This window comes from Staurois parvus, unplaced genomic scaffold (genome assembly GCF_062004578.1).
Source record: "Staurois parvus isolate SC_StPar_1 unplaced genomic scaffold, SC_StPar_1.0 ptg000282l, whole genome shotgun sequence".
In the NCBI taxonomy this organism is placed as follows: Eukaryota; Metazoa; Chordata; class Amphibia; order Anura; family Ranidae; genus Staurois; species Staurois parvus.
In genome coordinates, this window is record NW_028318078.1 from 14,520,135 (window position 1) to 14,544,774 (window position 24,640).

General features: G+C 42.7%; 1 protein-coding gene across 1 annotated transcript in view; it reads right to left on the reverse strand.

Moving 5' to 3' along the window:
- The window catches only part of LOC149458683 (uncharacterized), a 47,254-nt gene extending 38,708 nt beyond the window's left edge, over positions 1–8,546 (reverse strand). The window contains exon 1 of the mRNA XM_089681975.1: positions 8,429–8,546. Within this exon, the coding sequence (XP_089538101.1) occupies positions 8,429–8,483 (55 nt within the window). The 5' untranslated portion in view covers positions 8,484–8,546. The remainder of the gene's footprint in view (positions 1–8,428) is intronic.
- Positions 8,547–24,640: the final 16,094 nt, after the last annotated feature.

A 24,640-nucleotide genomic window follows, 5' to 3' on the forward strand; every position in this document is an offset into this window, starting at 1 on the left:
CCTGGCTACACAATTGTAGCTGCTGATCTTTTTTTAAACAGGACTAAAGTCCTGGGCACAGTTTGGGCACACTGCTTGGGACGGCTATGCACAGCCATCCTGATCAGTGTGCTTACAGTGAAGCACCCGCCCCCTAGTAAAACACTCCCATCACACGGTTAACCCTTTGATTGCCCCCAAATGTTAACCCCTTCCTCCCCAGTCCCATTAGTACAGTGTCAGTGCTTTTTGTTTGCACTGATCACTGTATTGGTGTCACTGGGGATGTCAATGACACCAAGTCAGTTCCCCCCAGTGTCAGAATGCCCGCCGCAGTCCCACTATAAGTCACTGATCGCCGCCATAAGTCGCTGATCGCCGCCATTATTAGTATAAAAAAAAAATCCCAGTATCTATACCGCCATTTGTAAACAATATAACTTTCACATAAACCAATTCATTTACACGTATTGGGATTTTTTTTAGCAAAGACATGTCACAGTATATATTTTGGCCTAAATTTAAGACGAAATTTGATTTTTAAATTTTTTTACTGGACATGTTTTATAGCAAAAAGTTCAAAACATAGTTTTTTTCTCAAAATTGTCGGTCTTTTTTTTTATAGCGCAAAAAATTAAAAACGCACAGGCGATCAAATACCACCAAAAGAAAGCTCAATTTGTGGGAAAAAAGGACATAAATTTAATTTGGGTGCAGTGTTGCATGACCGCGCAATTGTCAGTTAAAGTAATGCAGCGCGTTAATGCAAACCGCTTCTGTAACTGCTTCCTGACCGCCCTATAGCAGAAATACTGCTACAGGGCAGCACGGGTGCGCAAAACCACCTATATACACGTGATTTGCGCTCCCGTGGTTTTCACGCCCCTCCCAGATGATTTGCGCTCCCGTGGTTTTCACGCCCCTCCCAGATGGCGTCAGATTGCCCGTCAGTACACCAGTCATCACATTTAAGCCCTTGATTGCCAGGAACACGCTCACACACAATAAACCTCCATTGCTAGTATAGTGTCTGAACAGATCAATATCTTTGATCAGATCAGCACTATACCAGCGTTCACATTAGTATAGTGTCCCCAAAAACACAGCGTTAGTGGGGACTGCCCCGGCACCTGCCAGCACCTGCGTTTGGCCCCTACGCTTACCCCCCTCCTCCTTCTTCTCCAGCAAGTGCAGTGTCAGTAGGTCACTGTATCTTGATACATTGCACACAAAACTGCAGTGTTCGCAAAATCAGCACCTGTACTTCCCCCATTCACTGGCCAACCCAGAATTCAGGTGGAAACAGCAAATTATCGCTGCCAACCCAAATTCAAACCTTGCTAGACCATTCGCATGGAAACCCATTACGGTCTCCAAATTAAAAAATTTTTTGGGTCTAACCCTCAACATGGGCATTACTAAAAAAAAAAAAAAGCGGTTGTATTGGTCCACAGACCCGATTCTTCATATGCCCATGTTCTCTGCTGCCATGGCCAGGCATAGATATGAGAGTATAATGTGTTTTATGCATTTCAACAACAATGTTGTGCTCAGGGTGACCCTGAATTTCACTGGCTCCAAAAAATTTGGCCCCTCGTAAATCACCTTAACCAAAAATTTGCAGATGTCTGTACCCCTAGCGCAAAATCTGTGTTGATGAGTCCCTCATTAATTTTTTCTGGCCACCTTGCATTCAACCAATTTCTCCCCAGCCAGATATGGGGTCAAGATGTAGAAGACCTGTGAGAGAGCAACAGGCTATACATATAAGTTTCAGATTTACGAGGGAAAAGATAGTCACTTGGAACCAACCGGATGCCCAGGCTACATGGGGAGTAGTGGCAAGATAGTTTGGGACTTGGTGTCATCCTTTTTCATATGGGGTACCACTTATACGTGGACAATTTTTATTCAAGTGTGCCACTATTTAGACATTTGTACAATCTTGGAACTGGCACATGTGGCACCATGTGACCTAATGTGTGCCCACAATTAAAAGTGGGTGGATGCAGAGCGGTATATTCTAATGGTGGGCATACCACACACTTTTGCTGGCAGAGATTTCTTCTCTTTTTTTCATTCAGCCCACCAGGCTGCATACAATAAAATATTTCTATTATATTTTATTATAATATTATATTTTATATAATAAAATATATATAAAAAAATCAAAATAACAACAAGAAAAAAGCACCCTTGTCAACCCCTGTCCCCCCCCCCGCACATGTGAGGTATAACCGCGAACAACAGATCAAGGCCAGTAATTTGTAGCACTATACCTCCTCTGTAAATCTAAAATGATAGCTTTTAAAGGCTTTTAAAGTGTTGCCTATGGATATTAAAAATGTATGTAGCTTGTCGCCATTGCATGGGGCATGCGCAGTTTTAAAGCCTGTCATGTTTGGTATCTATTTACTCGACATACCATCATATTTTATAGTCTACCAAATAATTGGCCAATATATTGTGTTTTGTGCATTAAAAGAAAGAAAAGTGTATTTGGTTAAAAAAATGTGCGTTCGAAAAATCGCTGCGCAAGTACTATGTGACATAAAAAATTGCAGCACCCACTGTTTTATTCACTAGGGTGTCTGCTTTAAAAAAATATAATGTTTGGGGGTTCAAAGTAATTTTCTAGCACAAAATACTGATTTTTTTCATGGGAACAAAAAGTGTCAGAAAAGGCTTAGTCTTCAGGTGGTTAGAAGAGTGAATGATGTGTGGCATAAACTTATAATACTGGGCATAAAATGCCCCCACCCCCCAAAGCAACCCATTTTTAGAAAGAAGACACCCCAAACTAAAAAAAAAATTCTTCTATTGACTCAACGTGCCTCTCAGCTAACCAAGAGGCACGTTGAGTCAATAGAAGAATTTGTTTTTTACCACAAAATTGTCTCTTAAACTATTTATTGCTCACACATGCCATGGGTATATGTGGAATTACTCCCCAAAATACATTCTGCTACTTCTCCTGAGTATGGGGATACCACACTTGAGAGACTTTTTAACAGTCTAGCCAAGTACAAATCCAATAAGCACCTTCAGGCTTTTAAAGGGTTTTATTTCCTCATTGCACTTCCTGACTACCTATCACAGTTTCGGAGTCCCTGAAATGCCAGGATAGCACCAATGACCCCTTTTTGGAAAGTAGACACCGAAAGGAATTTAATAAGAAGCATTGTGAGTATTTTGCAGATCTCGTTTGATGCCACACGTTTTTGGAAAATGAAGAAAGAAAACAAAAACATATCTTTTCTTTTCTTTTTTTTTGTATTTCAAAACCTTGTGAGAAAAAATGAGATCTGCAAAATACTCACCATGCCTCTTTTTAAATTCCTTGGGGTGTCTACTTTCCAAAAAGGATCATTTGGGGGTGTTTGGTGCTATCCTGGAATCCCAGGGCCTCTGAAACTGTGATAGGTAGTGAGGAAGTAAAATGAGGAAGTTACACAGCTTCAGGCTTTCAAAGTGGTCATTGGATTTCAGGCTTTTGTATGTGGCTAGGCTCCCAAAAAGTCTCACACATGTGGTATCCCCATACTTGGTAGAAGTAGCAGAATATATTTTGGAGTGTAATTCCACATATACTCTTGGCTTGTGTGAGAAATATATAATTTAAATGACAACTTTGTGTAAAAAAACTAAAATGTTTTTGTCATTTTCAAAAAACTTGTGGAAAAAATATAAATCTTCCCTGGACTCAATATGCCTCTCAGCAGATAGCTTAGGGCAGTGGTTCTTAACCTTTTTGGAGGTACTGAACCCCACCAGTTTCATATGCGCATTCACCGAACCCTTCTTAATTGGAAAAATAAAATATGATTTTTAAAATTCAAAACATAGGTATATATTTATACATAGGTGCACAAAATGAACAAAACCATTAAGAACAAAGAACAAATATAGAGTCTACAAACTAATATATGGTATACAGTATATATTTCAAAACTGATATATATATATATATATATATATATATATATATATATAAATTAGAACTAGACATTCCCAATTATTTAAGATATAAGTGTGAAAAGGTTTGACAATTGAAAATATACATATAGTAATTCATCCCCCATAGTAATTCATCCCCCCTATAGTAATTCATCCCCCATATAGTAATTCATCCCCCATATAGTAATTCATCCCCCCTATAGTAATTCATCCCCCATATAGTAATTCATCCCCCATAGTAATTCATCCCCCATATAGTAATTCATCCCCCATAGTAATTCATCCCCCATAGTAATTCATCCCTCATAGTAATTCATCCCCCATATAGTAATTCATCCCCCATAGTAATTCATCCCCCATAGTAATTCATCCCCCGTATAGTAATTCATCCCCCAAATAGTAATTCATCCCCCATAGTAATTCATCCCCCATAGTAATTCATCCCCCATATAGTAATTCATCCCCCATAGTAATACATCCCCCATAGAGTAATTCATCCCCCATAGTAATTCATCCCCCATATAGTAATTCATCCCCCATATAGTAATTCATCCCCCATAGTAATTCATCCCCCATAATAATTCATCCCCCATAGTAATTCATCCCCCATATAGTAATTCATCCCCCATATAGTAATTCATCCCCCATAGTAATACATCCCCCATATAGTAATTCATCCCCCATATAGTAATTCATCCCCCATAGTAATTCATCCCCCATATAGTAATTCATCCCCCATAGTAATACATCCCCATATAGTAATTCATCCCCCATATAGTAATTCATCCCCCATAGTAATTCATCCCCCATATAGTAATTCATCCCCCATATAGTAATTCATCCCCCCTATAGTAATTCATCCCCCATATTAATTCATCCCTTATATAGTAGTAGTAAGTAAGTAGTAAGCCAAGTCCCCCCTGTGTCAATTCACTTACCTTTGCTCCGCGCGTTCCTCTCCCCGTATTCCCGCGCCGTTCCGGTCTTCAGGGCGGACTGTGAGAGGAGCCTAGCTCCTCTCACGTTGTCACGCTGCCCCGCCTACACACATCCTGACAGCCAATCATTGGCTATCAGGATGTGAGTGGCAACGAGACTGGCCAATCATTGCATTTGAGCGCGCTGCCCTGGCTGTTTTTTTTTTTGGATCACGCTGCAGAGTCCCTGCCGCCCGAGAGGAGGGAGGGGAGCGGGCGCCCGGCACACAAGAGCTGCATTAAAGCGTGTAAAGAGCCGCGGCTTGCCGACCACTGGGCTAAGCGATGTTGCGTGACCACCTGCAGCCAATGATGGACAAGCGGGGCATGTCATCACGAATCATATGAGTCGGGTGTGGGTCTTCACCTCCGCCGAACCCGCGAGACTGACTCACCGAACCCCTGGGGTTCGATCGAACCCAGGTTAAGAACCACTGGCTTAGGGTGTCTACTTTCTGAAAAGAGGTCAGTTGGGGGTGTTTGTACTGTCCTGGTATTTTAGCACCTCAAGAAATGTGATGAGCAGTCAGAAAGTAAAAGCTGTGTAAATTCCATTATCTATACCAGGGGTCCTCAAACTACGGGCTGCGAGCCACATGCGGCCCGCCGAGGCCATTTATCCGGCACGCCGGCAGGGGCGGGACAAGAAGGGACACTAAGTACAGGGGTGGGCAGGGGGCTGCTGTACCTTACCTGGCTCCGGTCCCAGTCCCACGTTGATCCAGTCCAGAAAGTGCTGCTCCTTCATTTACTCCGGCCACTCCCTCACTCCTGCCGCTCGGCTCCGCCTCCTCACCGGTGATTGGGCGCCAGAACTGTAGTTTAGGAAAGGCACGCAGGCAGCCAATCACCTGCGAGGAGGCGGAGCTGAGCGGCCCCGCGAACATCGAGTGAGAGAGAGGCCGGAGTGAAGAAGGACAGCTGACAGGTAAGTGTGCCGTGCTGATGGTGCTGCTGCAATCAGGTATGCTGGCTGCAGTAGCACCTAGGCTGGCGCAGGGGTCAGTAAGTTACATGTCATTGGTGTCAGTGGGAGGAATAGTGCCCCATCATTGGTGTCACTGATACTAATGATGGGGCATTATTCCTCCCACTGACACCAATGATGGGGCACTATTCCACCCTCCACTGACACCAACGATGGGGCACTATTCCACCCCCCACTGACACCAACGATGGGGCACTATTCCTCCCCCCCACTGACTCCAATGATGGGGCACTATTCCACCCCCCACTGACACCAACGATGGGGCACTATTCCACCCCCCACTGACACCAACGATGGGGCACTATTGCACCCCCCACTCACACCAACGATGGAACACTATACCTTCCCCCACTGACACCAATGATGGACCACTATCCCCCCCACTGACACCAATGATGGGACACTATCCCCCCCACTGACACCAATGATGGAACACTATTCCTCCCACTGACACCAATGTTGGGACACTATCCCCCCCACTGACACTAATGATGGGGCACTATTCCCCTCCACTGACACAATGACATACTATTCCTCCCACTGACACCAAAGATGGGGCACTATTCTTCCCACTGACACCAATGATGCGACACTATTCCTCCCACTGACACCAAAGATGGGGCACTATTCTTCCCACTGACACCAATGATGGGGCACTATTCCCCCCCACTGACACCAATGATGGGACACTATTCCTCCCACTGACACCAAAGATGGGGCACTATTCCTCCCACTGACACCAATGATGGGGCACTATTCCTCCCACTGACACCAAAGATGGGGCACTATTCCTCCCACTGACACCAAAGATGGGGCACTATTCTTCCCACTGACAGCAATGATGGGGCACTATTCCCCCCCACTGACACCAATGACGTACTATTCCTCCCACTGACACCAGTGACGGAGCACTATTCCCCCCCCCCCCACTGACACCAATGACGTACTATTCCTTCCACTGACACCAAAGATGGGGCACTATTCTTCCCACTGACACCAATGATGGGGCACTATTCTTCCCACTGACACCAATGATGGGACACTATCCCCTTCCCCCACTGACACGAATGACGGGGCACTATCCCCCCCCCCACACTGACACCAACGATGGGGCACTATTCCTCCCCCCACTGACACCAATAATGGGGCACTATTCCTCCCCCCACTGACACTAATGATGGGGCACTATTCCTCGAACTGACACCAATGATAGGGTACTATTCCTCCCACTGACACCAATGATGGGGCACGATTCTTCCCACTGACACCAAGGATGGGGCACTATTCCTCCCACTGACACCAACGATGGGGCACTATTCCTCCCGCTGACACCAATGATGGGGCACTATTTCGCTCCATAAGACACACTTGGGGAGAAATGTCTGTGCGTCTTATGGAGCAGCCGGCCCAGTATTCCCGCCGCTGTTGTATGTCTGCAGTCTCTGGTCATCTCCTGTACTGTGTCTGCATTTGTTCATAGTTTTTTTTTTTTTAAACTATAGTCCGGCCCTCCAACGGTCTGAGGAACAGTGAACTGGCCCCCCTGTTTAAAAAGTTTGAGGACCCCTGATCTATACCATAGTTTGCAGATGCTACGACTTTCACACAAAGCAATCAATGTTTTTGTTTATAGCAACAAGAATAAAAAGCACACAGGTGATCAAATACCACCGAAAGAAAGCTCTATTTGTATGAAAAAAGGATGTAAATTTGATCTTTGTACCATATTGCATGACTGCGCAATTGTCAGTTAAACTAGTGCAGCGCTGTATAGCAAAAACAAAATGGCGTAAATTGCAGTATCTATACCATAGTTTGTAGATGCTATAACTTTCACACAAAGCAATCAATATACACTTATTGGGATTTTTTTTTACCAAAAACATGTAGCAGAATACATTTTTCCCTAAATTTATGACTAACTTTGAGTTTACTATATATTTTTTATAGCCGAAAATAAAAAATATATTTTTTTAATTTTCTGTCTTTTTATGTTTACTATATAATTTTTAGAGTTGAAAGTCAAAAATATTGTTTTTCTTCAAAATTTTCAGGCTTTTTTGTTTATAGCACAAAAAATAAAAAGCGCACAGGTGCTCAAATACCACCAAAAGAAAGCTCTATTTGTGTGAAAAAAAGGACGTCAATTTTGTTTGGGTACAGCATTGCATGACCGCGCAATTATCAGTTGAAATAGTGCAGTGTCGAACAGCAAAAAGAGACCTGGTCATTAAGGGAAGTAAATCCCCAGGATGGCAAGTGGTTAAAAAGCATGCCTGCAGCCCATTACAATGGATAATCAATGTGCGAAAGACGCATCTCATGGTGTGAACAAGCCCTAATTGCTCAGATGTGATGGGAAATGAAAGTGTCAGCAAGCAGCCCTAAGTTACTATATCCAAAATGAAAAAAAAAACTTTTGTTTTCCAGGCATACTGTAATAATTCCCCAAAGTCCATCTGGCCTTATGGATATTGCAGCCAATTTCTCCTTGCTATTCCATATAGTGTGGATGTTTTGCACTCACCTCTTGTTATGAATATCAGACCGAGAATTATAAGATGCTTGAAGATTTGATCCATGTTGAACAGAGTTTTCAGTCTTCTTCCACTCAGAACAATCACTTGCTGGGCTCTGTTCTGTAATAGAAATTCCTCCTGCAGCAGGACAGGCCCCTCCTCTCTATCTGCACCTAGGTGGGGAGAGGCATCCTATCAACCACCCACATTTATGCCAGCCAAACATATACATATATACACACAGTATCTCACAGACGTGAGTACACCCCTCACATTTTTGTAAATATTTTATTATATCTTTTCATGTGACAACAGTGAAGAAATGACACTTTGCTACAATGTGACGTAGTGAGTGTACAGCTTGTATAACAGTGTAAATTTGCTGTCCCCTCAAAATAACTCAACACACAGCCATTAATGTCTAAACCGCTGGCAACAAAAGTGAGTACACCTCTAAGTGAAAATGTGCAAATTGGGCCCAATTAGCCATTTTTCCTCCCCGAGTCATGTGACTCGTTAGTGTTACAAGGTCTCAGGTGTTAATGGGGAGCAGGTGAGTTAAATTTGGTGTTATCGCTCTCACTCTCTCATACTGGTCGCTGGAAGTTCAAGATGGCACCTCATGGCAAAGAACTCTCTGAGGATCTAAAAAAAGAATTGTTGCTCTACATAAAGATGGCCTAGGCTATAAGAAGATTGCCAAGACCCTAAAACGGAGCTGCAGCACGGTGGCCAAGACCATACAGCGGTTTAACGGCACAGGTTCCACTCAGAACAGGCCTCGCCATGGTCGACCAAAGAAGTGGAGTGCATGTGCTCAGTGTCATATCCAGAGGCTGTCTTTGGGAAATAGATGTATGAGTGCTGCCAGCATTGCTGCAGAGGTTGAAGGGGTGGGGGGTCAGCCTGTCAGTGCTCAGACCATATGCCGCACACTGCATCAAATTGGTCTGCATGGCTGTCATCCCCGAAGGAATTCTCTTCCAAAGATGATGCACAAGAAAGCACGCAAACAGTTTGCTGAAGACAAGCAGAGTAAGGACATGGATTACTGGAACCATGTCCTGTGGTCTGATGAGACCAAGATAAACATATTTGGTTCAGATGGTGTCAAACGTGTGTGGTGGCAACCAGGTGAGGAGTACAAAGACAAGTGTGTCTTGCCTACAGTCAAGCATGGTGGTGGGAGTGTCATGGTCTGGGGCGTCATGAGTGCTGCCAGCACTGGGGAGCTAAAGTTCATTGAGGGAACCATGAATGCCAACATGTACTGTGACATACTGAAGAAGAGCATGATCCCCTCCCTTCAGAGACTGGGCCGCAGAGCAGTATTCCAACATGACAATGACCCCAAACACACCTCCAAGACAATCACTGCCTTGCTAAAGAAGCTGAGGGTAAAGGTGATGGGCTGGCCAAACATGCTTCCAGACCTAATCCCTATTGAGCATTTGTGGGGCATCATCAAATGAAAGGTGGAGGAGCGCAAGGTCTCTAACATCCACCAGCTCTGTGATGTTGTCATGGAGGAGTGGAAGAGGACTCCAGTGGCAACCTGTGACGCTCTGGTGAACTCCATACCCAACAGGGTTAAGGCAATGCTGGAAAATAATGGTGGCCACACAAAATATTGACGCTTTGGGCCCAATTTGGACATTCTCACTTTTGTTGCCAGCAGTTTAGACATTAATGGATGTGTGTTGAGTTATTTTGAGGGGACAGCAAATGTTTACTGTTCTACAAGCTGTACACTCACTACTTGGTAGCAAAGTGTCATTTCTTCACTGTTGTCAAATGAAAAGATAATAAAATATTTACAAAAATGTGAGGGGTGTGCTCATTTTGTGAGATATTGCATAAATATATTGTGTATATATTGCCTGTACAAAATAAAAGGGATTACTGCATTGATTTCATCAATTCCATCAAGAAGTACATAGAGAAATAGATATATTTCTCATTTTTTATTTTGTATTTATTTATTTATTTTTAGAAAAATGTATTAATCCCAAAGGGAAATTATAATTTATTTTATTTGATATTTTTTAGATATATATTTAGCCTATTTTTGGCTGCAGTTGTGTTTTGGGCCACTTAAACGTGAAACAACATATTTGGCTACATTTGTTGACTTTGTTTCTGAAACAGTGTGTTGCTCGGTTGTTATATTGATCCAAAAGCTTCAATAATTTGTAAATTATTGACCTGGGGCAAGTGTGCCTCCTGATCTCAGCTGTATATTTGTTCCAAGTCAGTGATTCGAAGCATTAAGGTCTTGCCAGCCCAATTTATACTTAGGGCTCCTTTACATTTCCAATTGAGGGGTGGCAAAACTTTGCAATTGAGCTGCGTTTTTAATGCCCCTCAATCACCCCCTTTTTGTTGCAAAGGCAGCAGCCTGGGGTGTACACATGCTAAGGCTGTGATGCTTTGCTTCACAGATGCAGCAGCAATTATATCAACTCTCACCATGTTCAAGTGAATAGGGCCATGTTGTAACCACCCCGTGACCGTGCACAATGTATTTGGGGGGGTAAAAGAAGAACCCCGTGCAAAAATGTTATTTTCCCATGCAGTGGGAGCCAGTCTATGGGCGTGATGATGTCATTAAAACAGACAGCAAGGACACAATCCAACGCTTCCTCACAGCCTGTCAAATGTTTTCTGTAGAGTGACCTGAACGCAAGTCACACTTCATAGAGCAAAGCAGGTGTACTCGAGTGCATGCAATGTAGCAATTTTTTTAATGGATTTGAACACCAATTCACACACAATGCCTTCGGTAAAGATTCGTAATGTTGCGTTTCATTCACAGACACAAAAAGAAATTGAACATTTTATATTGGAGCACAGTGATTTAAGCGTATATATGCAAGTACATTTGAGTGTATAGGCATAAAATAAACTGCCAGTTAGAAGAGGATGGAGAACTTCACACGAGGCCACTCTGTAACTTGCATTTTTTTCCTGGGGATCTTTGTGCCAGGTTTTGGCAAGTTCCTGAATATTAACATCAGTAAATTCTCCTAGTCAGGTTAGTTTCGTTTCTCTGAGCTCACACTGCCTTTACAGGAAGGGGGCCTTTACCCAATCTTCTCATAGCGTCTCCACCCCTAGAACAGACCATGATTCATATCTACCATGATGCAAGTTAATGCTTGTAGTGTTCTATGCAACATTTTAGATCAGGTCATGTAAAAAACTGTACACAAAAGAATCAAACAGCTACTTTCTAAAAAATGAATCTTGCACATGGATCAGCTAAGCTCGTTCAGCGTAACCGCTACCCAGGTAGCCCAGGTGCATGATTCCCTCCCCGAATGACACTATGTAACTTAAATAAATAAAGACACAGACACTCTTTATTGGCATAACATTGGCTGCGAAACTTTTATTGGTATAAATTGAAAATTAAACAAATAGTAAATAACTCATATCATTTATTCAAATGTAATAAATAAACTTAAATAATCAAGAATAGCTCAGTCATTAACCACTTCCAGACCGGACACTTTTACCCCCTTCCTGACCAGGGCAATTTTCAGCTTTCAGCGCTATCACATTTTGAATGACGATTGCGTGGTCATGCAACACTGTACCCATATACATTTTTTACCATTTTTCTGAGACAGATAAATCTTTATTTTGTTGGTATTTATTCACCGCTGGGATTTTTATTTTTTTTTCTATGTAAATGAAAAAGTCCAAAAATTTTGAAAAAAAGTGTTTTTCTTATAAAATTTTGCAAATAAATAATATTTCATCATAAATCTTGGCCAAAATTTATTCCGTTATCTTTTTATTAAAAAAAAAAAAAAGCCAAATTAGTTTATAACCAAAAAGTATAATTTTTAAACTTTTTTTTTTACATTTTTTTATATTATTTATTTTTTTTTTTTTTTACATACTATCACCCTAGCTGTACAGTGTCATCATGGTGACACTGTACAACTTTTGGGGGGTGATGAAGATTTTTATTTTTTTTTCACACTGATTGCTTTTACATCCTATACATCTTTTACATCTTTCTCTCTGTCTGCATTCTTGCAGCCATTGAGAACTACTGAGTGAGCTGTGATTGGTCACAGCTTGTCACATGGTACAAGGCTGTTGTGAATAGCCTTGTACCATGTGACCTCTGTGATCATTCACAGATTTCAAAGGTAGTAAGCAATGATGTCACAAGTGACATATTGCTTACTACTTTGCATGTGATCACTGATTGGCCAATCAGTGATCACATGATTGGGACCTCGTACAGAGGTCCCGTCCAACGATCGGGCACCGGATCGCGGTGCTGCGCGCTCCCGAGGAGCGCACACAAGCAGGGTGCGGGGAGGTCGTTTATAAACGGCCACCCGACCCTGCAGTGCCACCGTCCGGCCGTTTATATACAACGCCCGGTTGGGAGGTGGTTAAGGACTCAAGCATCAATTAAATATCATAAAACAACAAGTCCCCCCTTTATTAAGGGTGACAAACCACATAAAGTGCCAGCAACTGGGGAAAGGCAGGGTGGGGAGCTCGCTCGTTGAACGACACCTGCCAACTGGCAAATTGCCTCAGGAGACCCTTCTTTATATAATAAGCCCTTCAGGTTCCAGAACTTTCCTAAAGGTCACGTGGGGTGCTGCTTTTCCCTCTCAAACCACCTATAAATTTCTTAATGGGCCATACACCTCTTAAAGTGCCATCTGACGTAAATTGAAATGACCGCTAAAAATTGTTTAACCACTTGCCTACCGGCACTTATACCCCCTTCCTTACCAGGCCAATTTTCAGCTTTCAGCGCTGTCGCACTTTGAATGACAATTGCGCGGTCATGCAACATTAAATATAAAAGGTGTGGTGAGCGCTTCTTATATAAAAGTATACTTGAGCAGCTAAAAGCACTAAAGGAGATCACAACAGCCTTAAATAGAAATATATATATAAAGTGCAGCGCTAAAAATGACACATAAAAAGTTCGATCTAGAAAATTCGATCTGAAAAGTTCGATCTAAAGTTGGTGATCAAATGTTCATTAAATCATCAATGTAATAAAATTGGACACAGCTAAGAAGAATCCGGAACAAATGGCAGAATTGCGCACTCACCGACCGCGCACAGGAAATGCGCGTATGTGTATAAAATTCCACAGAATGTCGATCTCCCTCAGGAAGGGGTGTTTACCAAGCGATGGTCAGCTGGGCTCACAGAACCTCCTAAGGATCGGAATGGGTCGGCCGGATAAAAGACTCCAGATAAAGGCTTCCCTCTTCTGGATACAGTTGGGAGCTGTGTCTGCTGACCCCTCAATAAGGGGCAAAGAGTAGGAAAGTACCCATAGTGTAGTATTTCTTAAAAGAACTTTATTGATAACAGACTTGGTGCAGGGTAAACAGTAATGGTGCTGGCAAGTGCCCAAAACATGAATATAATAAAACACAAATTACTGACCCTAGTTGAGATGGCCGCCAGACCTCCTCGTGGTCTGGGCGGCAATAAGGCGTCACAGGCTGTCAGTTCCTCCTGAGGCCTTTCGTGCTAAGGCACATCATCAGAGGGGAGACTGACAGCTCTGTGACAGACGCCGAATCCTCAAATAGTGAAAAATGGGAGTCGCGCATGCGCACTGACTCGCCGCCATTTTTGGAGAGACCGGGCAACTGCGCATGCGCGCGCGGCTAAGCGCCATTTTGCCATGGATATATTGAACTGTCAGCTAGAATGCATTGCATAACACTGGCAGAGCACACAGAACGGTGCATCTGAGCCAAACACAATGGCTCTCAGTCCCAGGGGAGGTGATAGATCTAGAAATCCTGGTTAACAACAAAATAGGATATCCGCAAGCCACTTCCTAAACAATGTCGCACCAAAATTGGTGACAAATAGGGGGATGAACTACTATACCCACGGCGTCAAAAAGGTGCTCCAGGTCCTCAAATATATGTATATTAAAATAAAGCTGAAAAGTATGTGTGTTTTATAGGAATCTATTTTCCTCTTCTATTTATACATTTGTGCATTTTTATGTATACTGCTTGCTGTTTTTGAACACCTTCATATGCCCTGGACAAACCAGTGTTTTTCTTCCCCGATATCTCACCTAATGGTGAATAATCACTTAGTAGGGGGTTCGTTACTTTTAACTATCTCCCTGGGATTATACCACTTAACAGTGGCATATAAATGTTTTTAATTTGTTGAAGATCGCTGTGTATAATTATATCTCAGCCATCATTTAATTTTCCTTGGCAGAAAAGTGTTGTTTCAAAATACCATTTATTGGTGTCTTTTGACAGGGACAATTATTGCACATTTTAACTGTCCTCTGTTTTTTAATGTTTTAAATATATTTTCAGCTTTATTTTAATATACATATATTTGAGGACCTGGAGCACCTTTTTGACGCCGTGGGTATAGTAGTTCATCCCCCTATTTGTCACCAATTTTGGTGCGGCATTGTTTAGGAAGTGACTTGCGGATATCCTATTTTGTTGTTAACCAGGATTTCTAGATCTATCACCTCCCCTGGGACTGAGAGCCACTGTGTTTGGCTCAGATGCACCGTTCTGTGTGCTCTGCCAGTGTTATGCAATGCATTCTAGCTGACAGTTCAATATATCCACGGCAAAATGGCGCTTAGCCGCGCGCGCATGCGCAGTTGCCCGGTCTCTCCGAAAATGGCGGCGAGTCAGTGCGCATGCGCGACTCCCGTTTTTCACTATTTGAGGATTCGGCGTCTGTCACAGAGCTGTCAGTCTCCCCTCTGATGATGTGCCTTAGCACGAAAGGCCTCAGGAGGAACTGACACCCTGTGACGCCTTATTGCCGCCCAGACCACGAGGAGGTCTGGTGGCCATCTCACCCAGGGTCAGTAATTTGTGTTTTATTATATTCATGTTTTGGGCACTTGCCAGCATCATTACTGTTTACCCTGCACCAAGTCTGTTATCAATAAAGTTCTTTTAAGAAATACTACACTATGGGTACTTTCCTACTCTTTGCCCCTTATTGAGGGGTCAGCAGACACAGCTCCCAACTGTATCCAGAAGAGGAAGCCTTTATCTGGAGTCTTTTATCCGGCCGACCCATTCCGATCCTTAGGAGGTTCTGTGAGCCCAGCTGACCATCGCTTGGTAAACACCCCTTCCTGAGGGAGATCGACATTCTGTGGAATTTTATACACATACGCGCATTTCCTGTGTGCGGTCGGTGAGTGCGCAATTCTGCCATTTGTTCCGGATTCTTCTTAGCTGTGTCCAATTTTATTACATTGATGATTTAATGAACATTTGATCACCAACTTTAGATCGAACTTTTCAGATCGAATTTTCTAGATCGAACTTTTTATGTGTCATTTTTAGCGCTGCACTTTATATATATAGGTCATGCAACATTGTACCCATATGAAAATTTTATAATTTTTTCACACAAATAGAGCTGTCTTTTGGTGGTATTTGCTCGCCGCTGGGTGTTTTATTTTTTGCGCTATACACAAAAAAAAGAGCAAAAAATTTGAAAATTTGAAGAAAAAGTTTCTTTGTTTCTATTATAAAATTTTGCAAACAGGTAATTTTTCTCCTTCACCGATGTGTGTTGATGAGGCTGCACTGATAAGCAGCACTGATGGGCACTGATAGGCAGCACTGATGGGCACTGATAGGTGGCACAGAGAGGCGGCACTAATGATCTGGCACTGATAGGTGGCACTGATGGGCACTGATAGGCTGCACTGATGGGCACTGACTGACGGCACTGCTGGGCACTGATGGGCGGCACTGATGGATGGCACTGCTGGGCTGCACTGATGGCCACTGACTGACGGTACTGACTGACGGCACTGCTGGGCAATGATGGGCGGCACTGATGAATGGCACTGGTCGGCACTGATGGGCACAGGTGGGTGGTAGGCACTGCTGGGCACAGGTGGGTTTCACTGCTGGGCACTTGTGGGCATCATATGACACCCTCCCAGAACTGGCCGGTCGCAGTAAAGCCGTCATTCGGCTATCTGCGGTCGACAAGTGGTTAAATAACCAGAGGGAGTGATGGCCGCATGCCCATGAAAGTGGGCATTGATTGTTTGTCCACTTTTTACATGGGAATTCAGGCTGTGCTGATTCCCTTCCCAAATAACACTATGTAACTTAAATAAGTTAAGACACAGACACTTTTTCTTGGCATAAAATTGGCCACGGCACTTTTATTGGTATAAATTGAAAATTAAATAAATAAATAATAAATAACTCATATCATTTATTCAAATGTAATAATTAAACTTAAAAAATCAAGAATAGCTCAGTCATTAAGGACTCAAGCATCAATTAAATATCATAAAACAACAAGCCCCAAAAGCTGGGCTAAAAGACCGGCCTAACCCAAAAGCGTGGCCAATTCAAAGCAATTTTGTAAACCTAAATTAAATATATCCAGGCCAATGTCTGATAAATGAATCATATCAGATCTAAATGCCACTAAAACCTCCTTCAAGATCTACATGCCGTTAAGAACAACCATTAATTAGTGGCATGAATTTTTCCATTGCCCTATTTATCCTTTTCCTAACTTTTTCTAAAGGTCTAAATTGAGGACATACCAACCACAGCAGGCGTGGAATGACCAGGATGATGCCTGCAGCTGCAGGCATCATTCTGGTTTAATTTTTTTCAGCCAGCGATCCACTTTCATGTAAAAGCAATCCTAGTGGCTAATTAGCTGCAGGATTGCTTTTAGAAGCACTGGGAGAAGATGCCCCCCTCCCCCTCTGCCTTCCAGGGCCTTATTGGGCAGTCCCGTGCCATCGGGAGAACCTTAGAATGCAGCTGGTGTTTCTGTCAGATGACCATAGAGCTGATTGGAGACCAGAATTGTGCCAATCATCTCTATAGCCTAAGAAATCGGAAGCTATGAGCATTTCATCACTTCAGTTTCGCAGGATATAAACAGCGCCATTTGTAAATTGGGAAAGCATCTGATCACACCGATCTTGGTTTGATTTGATAATGTAAGGGCAGAGGAGATATCTAGAGTCTGATAGACCCCAGATTTCTCAAAAAAGAATATATGACAATGCCCATTGAAGTTATAGGGGATATTTGCATTCCCTATGATAGCATTAAAAGTGATCAAAAAAAAAAAGAACCCTTGTGCGTTGACCCTGTACCAATATGTAAACTGCGGTTGCACCATGCATGTGAGGTATTGCCATGAACGTCAGATCAAGGGAAGTAATTCTACCACTAGACCTCTGTAAATCTAAAATGGTAGCTTGTAAAGGCTTTTAAAGCATTGCCCATGGATATTAAAAATGTATGCAGTTTGTCGCCGGTGCATGGGGCATGCACAGTTTTAAAGCATATCATGTTTTTGTATCTATTTACTCGACAAACCATCATCTTTTATATTTTAGCAAATAATTGCCCAATATATTCTGTTTTTGTGCATTAAAAGTAAAAAAAAGTGTTTGTTTTTTTTTAAATTGCATTTGAAAAATTGCTGCACGAGTACTATGTGACATAACAAATTGCAGCATCCACCATGTGAGAGACTTTTTGGTAGTCTAGCCAAGTACAGGACCCCAAAATCCAATAAGCACCTTCAGGCTTTTAATGGGCTTTATTTACTCATTACACTTCCTGACTACCTATCACAGTTTCGGAGGCCCTGAAATGACAGGATAACACCACCCCCCCCTTCCCAAATGACCCCTTTTTGGAAAGAAGACACCCCAAGGAATTTGATAAGAAGCATGGTGAGTATTAAAATGAAGAAAGAAAACAAAAACATATTTTTACTTTTGTTTTTTTATATTTCAAAACCTATGTGAGAAAAAATGAGATCTGCAAAATACTCACCATGTCTCTTTTTAAATTCCTTGGGGTGTCTACTTTCCAGAAAGGGGTCATGTGGGGGGCTTTGGTGCTATCCTGGCATTTCAGAGCCTCCGAAACTGATACGTAGTGAGGAAGTAAAAAGAGGAAGTTACGCACCTTCAGGCTTTCAAAGTGGTCATTGGACTTCAGGCTCCCAAAACATCTCACTCATGTGGTATCCCCTTACTCTGTAGAAGTAGCAGAATGTATTTTGGGGTGTAATTCCACATATACCCATGGCTTGTGTGAGCAATATATAATTTAAATGACAACTTTGTGTAAAAAAAATATTTTTTTTTGTCACCTTCCAAAAACGGGTGGAAAAAAGTAAATGTTCCATGGACTCAATATGCCTCTCAACAGATAGGTTAGGGTGTCTACTTTCAGATAGCTTAGGGTGTCTAAAAGGGGTAATTTGGGGGTGTTTGTACTGTCCTGGTATTTTAGCACCTCAAGAAATGTGATAGGCAGTCAGAAAGTAAAAGCTGTGTAAATTCATTTATCTATATCATAGTTTGTAGATGCTATAACTTTCACACAAAGCAATCAATCTACACTTACTGGGATTTTTGTAGCAGAATACATTTAGGCCTAAATGTATGACGAAATTTGAGTTTTTTGGATTTTTTTTATGACAGAAATGAGAAAATATAATTTTTTTATTCAAAATTTTTGGTCTTTTTTTGTTTATAGCACTAAAAATAAAAAGTGCACAGGTGATCAAATACCACCAAAAGAAAGCTCTATTTGTGTGAAAAAAGGACATAAATTTTGTTTGGGTACAGCTTTGCATGACTGCACAATTGTAAGTTAAAATAGCGCTGTGTAAATGGTGTAAATTCCATTATCTATACTATAGTTTGTAGACGTGGTTAAAGTGACAAAAGATTGCTTTTGTGTCATTTTCCAATAACTTGGCAAACGTTGCAAACAATATAATCCCCATAATGGACTCTATGGGTTGATTTACTAGAACTGGAGCGAAAATCTGGTGCAGATTTGCAGAGAAACCAATCAGCTTCCAGGTTTTATTGTCACTGCTAAGGGTGGGTGTTTGTAATGTCCCAGCATTTTAGCACCTCAAGAAATGTGATAGACCGTCAGAAAGTCAGAGCTACTTAGCCTCTTGAAGACCAGGCCTTTTCTGGCACTTTTTGTTTACATGTGACAATCAGTATTTTTTGCTAGAAAATGTTTTAGAACTCCCAAACATTAGATTTTTTTGAAGCAGAGATCCTAGACAATAAATTGGTGGATTTTGTAATTTTTTGTCACACGGTATGTGCGCAGTGGTTTTTCAAACACAATTTTTTGGAAAAAATACACGCTTTTGAATTTTAATGCCAAAAAAACCCATAATACATAACCCTTTTTTTTTTCTAAATATAAAAGATTTTTTACAAACAATGTATCCATATCCATATTACTATCCATAGGGGACACTTTAAAACCCTTTAAATCTGGCGGATTTTTGATAAATAGACATAGTAATGTGGAGTTACTCTTTAACTGCTAACCTACATGGCACTTATAACCCATTCTTGGCCAAGCCAATTTCCAGCTTTCAACGCAGTCACACTTTGAATGACAATTGAAACATTGTACCCATATGAAATTTTTTGCATTTTTTTATCATTTTTTTGTAACAAATAGAGCTTTATTTTGGTGGTATTTAAAAATTTTTTTATTTTTTCTTAAACCAAAAACCACTGAAAATTTTGAAAGAAAAAAAGTTTTTTTCTTAGTTTTTGTTATAAAATTTTGTAAATAAGTGATTTTTCTCCTTCACTGATATGCGCTAATGAGGCTTCAGTGATGGGCACTGATAGGCTGCACTGATGGACACTGATAGGTGGCACTGATAGGTGGCACTGATGGGCATTGAAAGGCATCACTGATGGGCACTGAAAGGCAGCACTGATACATGGCACTGATATATGGCACTGATAGGCAGCACTGATAGGCAGCACTGACTGGCACTGATAGGCGGCACTGACTGCCACTGATAGGTGGCACTGGCTGGCACTGTTAGGCAGCACTGACTGGCACTGATAGGCGGCACTGACTGCCACTGATAGGCAGCACTGGCTGGCACTGTTAGGCAGCACTGACTGTCACTGATAGGCTGCACTGACTGGCACTGACAGATGGCACTGACTGGCACTGATGGATGACACTGAAAGGCAGCTCAGATGGGCACTGATATGTGGCATTGATGTGCACTTGTAGGCACTGATATGTGGCATTGATATGGCACTGATGGGCAGTGGCACGAGGCACTGATGAGCACTGACACAAGGCACTGATGGCCACTGACAGGTGGCGCTGCTGGGGCTACACTGATCATCAGGGCACACTGATCATCAGTGCCCTGATAATCAGTGTACATGTCCCCTCCACGGAAAGTCGATTACCGGCTCTCCTCTCCTATCGAACTGTCAGCGTGACAACTCGAGAGGAGAGAAATGCCGATAACCGGGATTTCCCGGTTTACATGTGATCAGCTGTGATTGGACACAGCTGATCACATGACCGAGCCGACATCTTCGGCTCTTTCCGTGATCGGTGATCCGCTGTGTCCGAGGGACACAGTGCACCACCGATCGCCGTGCTGCGCGCTCCCTGAGCCGCGCATGTACGGTGAGAATGGGAGGACGCCATATGACGTCCTCCCAGAACGAGAGAACCACCTTGCGTCCTTCATATTACTATATGGCGGGCGGGAGGTGGTTAATATATGACTAGCCCTTTAAGAGTAATATGAATAGAAAATAGGAGGTTATATGTGTTTTTGTTGTATTTTAATTAATATAAGGTTTTAATAAAGCCCAAGATAGATTTTTTGATACATTGAATTGTAGGGTTAAATATTGATATTGCTTTAAATTGTTTTCTGATGGTTTTTTGATAAATAGACATAGTAACGTGGGGTCACCCTTTAATAGATGACTAGCCCTTTAAGAGAAATACAAATACGGAATAGAAGGTTATATGTGTATTTGTTGTATTTTAATATATTAATATAAGGTTTTAATAAAGTCCAAGGTAGATCTTTTGATATATTGAAATGTAAACTGTATGATTATATTGTTTGCAGTGTAATGATTCGGGGTATAAATGTATGGTGTTGGTGACGCACGGCCTACTGCTCCTGGACAACATCGAATGATGAAACGGGTAGGGCGGGACTTTGGATGTACGTACAGGTAAGCCTCAGGTGTTCGTGGAGCCTAGAGCTGATCCGTCTTGTATATACACGCTATTACTGTTAGTGTCGGCCATGACACTCTGTAAGTGTGGTTTATGCGCTCTTTATGGAATCAAATTTATTTTATGGTTTTTATGCTATGAAGCTTCCTCTTCTCTTCCTTTCATATGGGATATATATGCATGAAGATTTATCCATAGAGAGGAATAGGCTGTCGGCATCCCTGCAGATCATTGCTCCCAGAGCCACTGCTAATTAGCTGGTTTATAACGTTACCAGTATAGAGCTCTGGTGAGTTTATTTAATTTGGCTGGTGGTGGATATTTCACAGTGTAATGGTGTTTTAACAAGAAGCAAGAATATTTATGAAGATTGCATAATTGAATATGAGCTAATTTGCACATTTATTTATGGACGTTTTAAAAATTTTGAAAACAGATTGATAATATTGCATGGACACTTATGTAAGCACATATAATATTGATTATAGATATTAGCCACGTATGTGATGGTATTGAAGATTTTTGTTTTCACGGGTTATAACATATATTATATTATGGTATATGATTTATTTTTGGCACAGTTAGTTTGGAGTAAGGAATTACGGTTTGCTTTTTTATGTGATATTATTTGCATCCTGAGGAGCGCTTGTCTATACATATTTTTATATTGCTCCTTTACAGGTTACGCCTTTAGATTTACAGAGGCAATCTGGTGGTAGAATTACTGTCCATGATCTAACGTTTGCAGTGCTACCTCCCATGTATTGGAAAATCGCTGTTTGTGTGTGCGGGACCGACGCGTGTGTGTAACTTTAACCACTTCCCGACCGCCCTGAAGCAGAAATACTGCTACAGGGTGGCACGGGTATGCAAAAACACATGTATATACCTGAGCCCCCATTCGTGGCCACAGCTGTTAATCACCGAGTCCTGACCGGTGATTACTCGCTGTCGCCCAGTGATTACCGAGGATCTCTGATGGGGAGGAGAACTGTCTTGTTTACTAACAGTTCTCCTGCCTGTCAGCTCAGGCACACTGCTTTGGATAGGTGTGCACAGCACAGCCATCCAAAGCAGTGTTCTTACAGTGAAGCACACAGGCACCGCCCCATAGTAAAAAGCACCCAGCACACAGTTAACCCTTTGATCGCCCCTCATGTTAACCCCATTCCTGCCCAGTGCCATTAATATAGTGTCAGTGCTTTTTTTGAACACTTATCACTGTATTGGTGTCACTGGGAATTTCAGTGACACCAAGCCAGTTCTGCTCAGTGGCAGAATGTCCGCCACAGTCCTGCTATAAGTTGCTGATTGCCGCCATTACTAGTAAAAAAAAAAAAAATCCCAGTATATACTGTATTTGTAAATGCTATAACTTTCATGTAAACCAATTAAAATACACATATGGGGATTTTTTTTTTCTAGCAAAGACATGTACAGACTACACTTTGGCCTAAATTTATGATGAAATTTGTTTTTTTTAAATTTTTTTACTAGACATGTGTTTAACCATTTGCAAACTGCACTATAGCCGAATGACGGCTACATCGCAGTTTTCCAGTCCTGGGAGGGCATCATATGTCGTCCTCCCAGAACACACCCTCCCACGTGCCCCCAGGGGCATGCACGATCACTGGTAAATGCAGTTGCCAGTCATCAGCTGCACTTTCTTTACGCTGTCACAGCGTGAGGAAAGTACTGCCGATAACCAGCAATTGTCAGAGGACAGATCGGTACTGATCATCAGGGCACTGATGATTAGTGCCCTGATGATCAGTGCCCAGAAGTGCCATCCACCAGTGCCACCTACCTGTGCCCAGCCGTGCCAGCCACAAGTGCCCAGCAGTGCCACCCACCTGTGCCCAGCAGTGCCACCCACCTGTTCCCATCAGTGTCTAGTAGTGCCACCCACCTGTGCCCAGCAGTGCCACCCACCTGTGCCCAACAGTGCTCTCCATCAGTGCTGCCCAGCAGTGCTGCCAGTCAGTGCCCAGCAGTGCCGCCAGTCAGTGCCACCCATCATTGCTGCCCATCAGCCACCTATCAGTGCCCATTATTGTTGCATATCAGTGCAGCAGCATCACAAGTGGCCACAAGTGCCCAGCAGTGCCACCCACCTGTGCCCAGCAGTGCCACCCACCTGTTCCCATCAGTGTCTAGTAGTGCCACCCACCTGTGCCCAGCAGTGCCACCCACCTGTGCCCAACAGTGCTCTCCATCAGTGCTGCCCAGCAGTGCTGCCAGTCAGTGCCCAGCAGTGCCGCCAGTCAGTGCCACCCATCATTGCTGCCCATCAGCCACCTATCAGTGCCCATTATTGTTGCATATCAGTGCAGCAGCTTCAGTGCCAGCTCATCAGTGCCACCCATCAGTGCTGCCTATCAGTGCCCATCAGTACTGCCTATCCATGCCTATCAGTGCCCATCAGTGCTTTCTATCAGTGCTGCCTATCAATGCCCATCAGTGAAGCCTCATCAAACGCACATCAGTGAAGGAGAAAATTACCTGTTTCCAAAATTTTATAATAGAAACAAAGATATAGAAACCTGATAAAGGGCTGCAAAGTGCGCAATTGTGCATGTGTTCCCACAATGTACAAGTGAGAACAGAGCCTTTGGATACATGAACATATTTGGACTGCAGGCTTCCCATTTGCACTTGGGAGTAATACATAGATTTCTGTATTGGTTGCCATGAGTGAATCAGGTTTACCTATACAGAGAACTGACACTACTTGTTGAACCATAACTCAGAGAGACCCAGCCAGATTCGCTGCAATTATTGATGCATGCGATGGCTACTGCCCAGCCGCTGCAGCTCCAAGACACTTGATGCAGATTGCCATAGAGCCTGCTCTTTACACTGCAGAGGGGTTTTCTAATTATACCGCCTCTCCAACTGCAATCCGCTACAAGCTGTTCACCATGCCTCCATCTTGTTTACTTACATCGAGGGGCCGCTGTGTCTTCTGGGTTCTTGTAGCCGCCCCCCTGATGGCAAGCACGTGCCACAGTGTAACATCAGGGATACAGCTGCAAGAACCAGGAAGAGACAGCCAGAGCACCGATGATGCACAGCAGGGCATGCGTTGTACAGGACCCCAATGCTTCCCGGAATGCTGCGGGAGAATCTTACCACAAAAAAATGTTC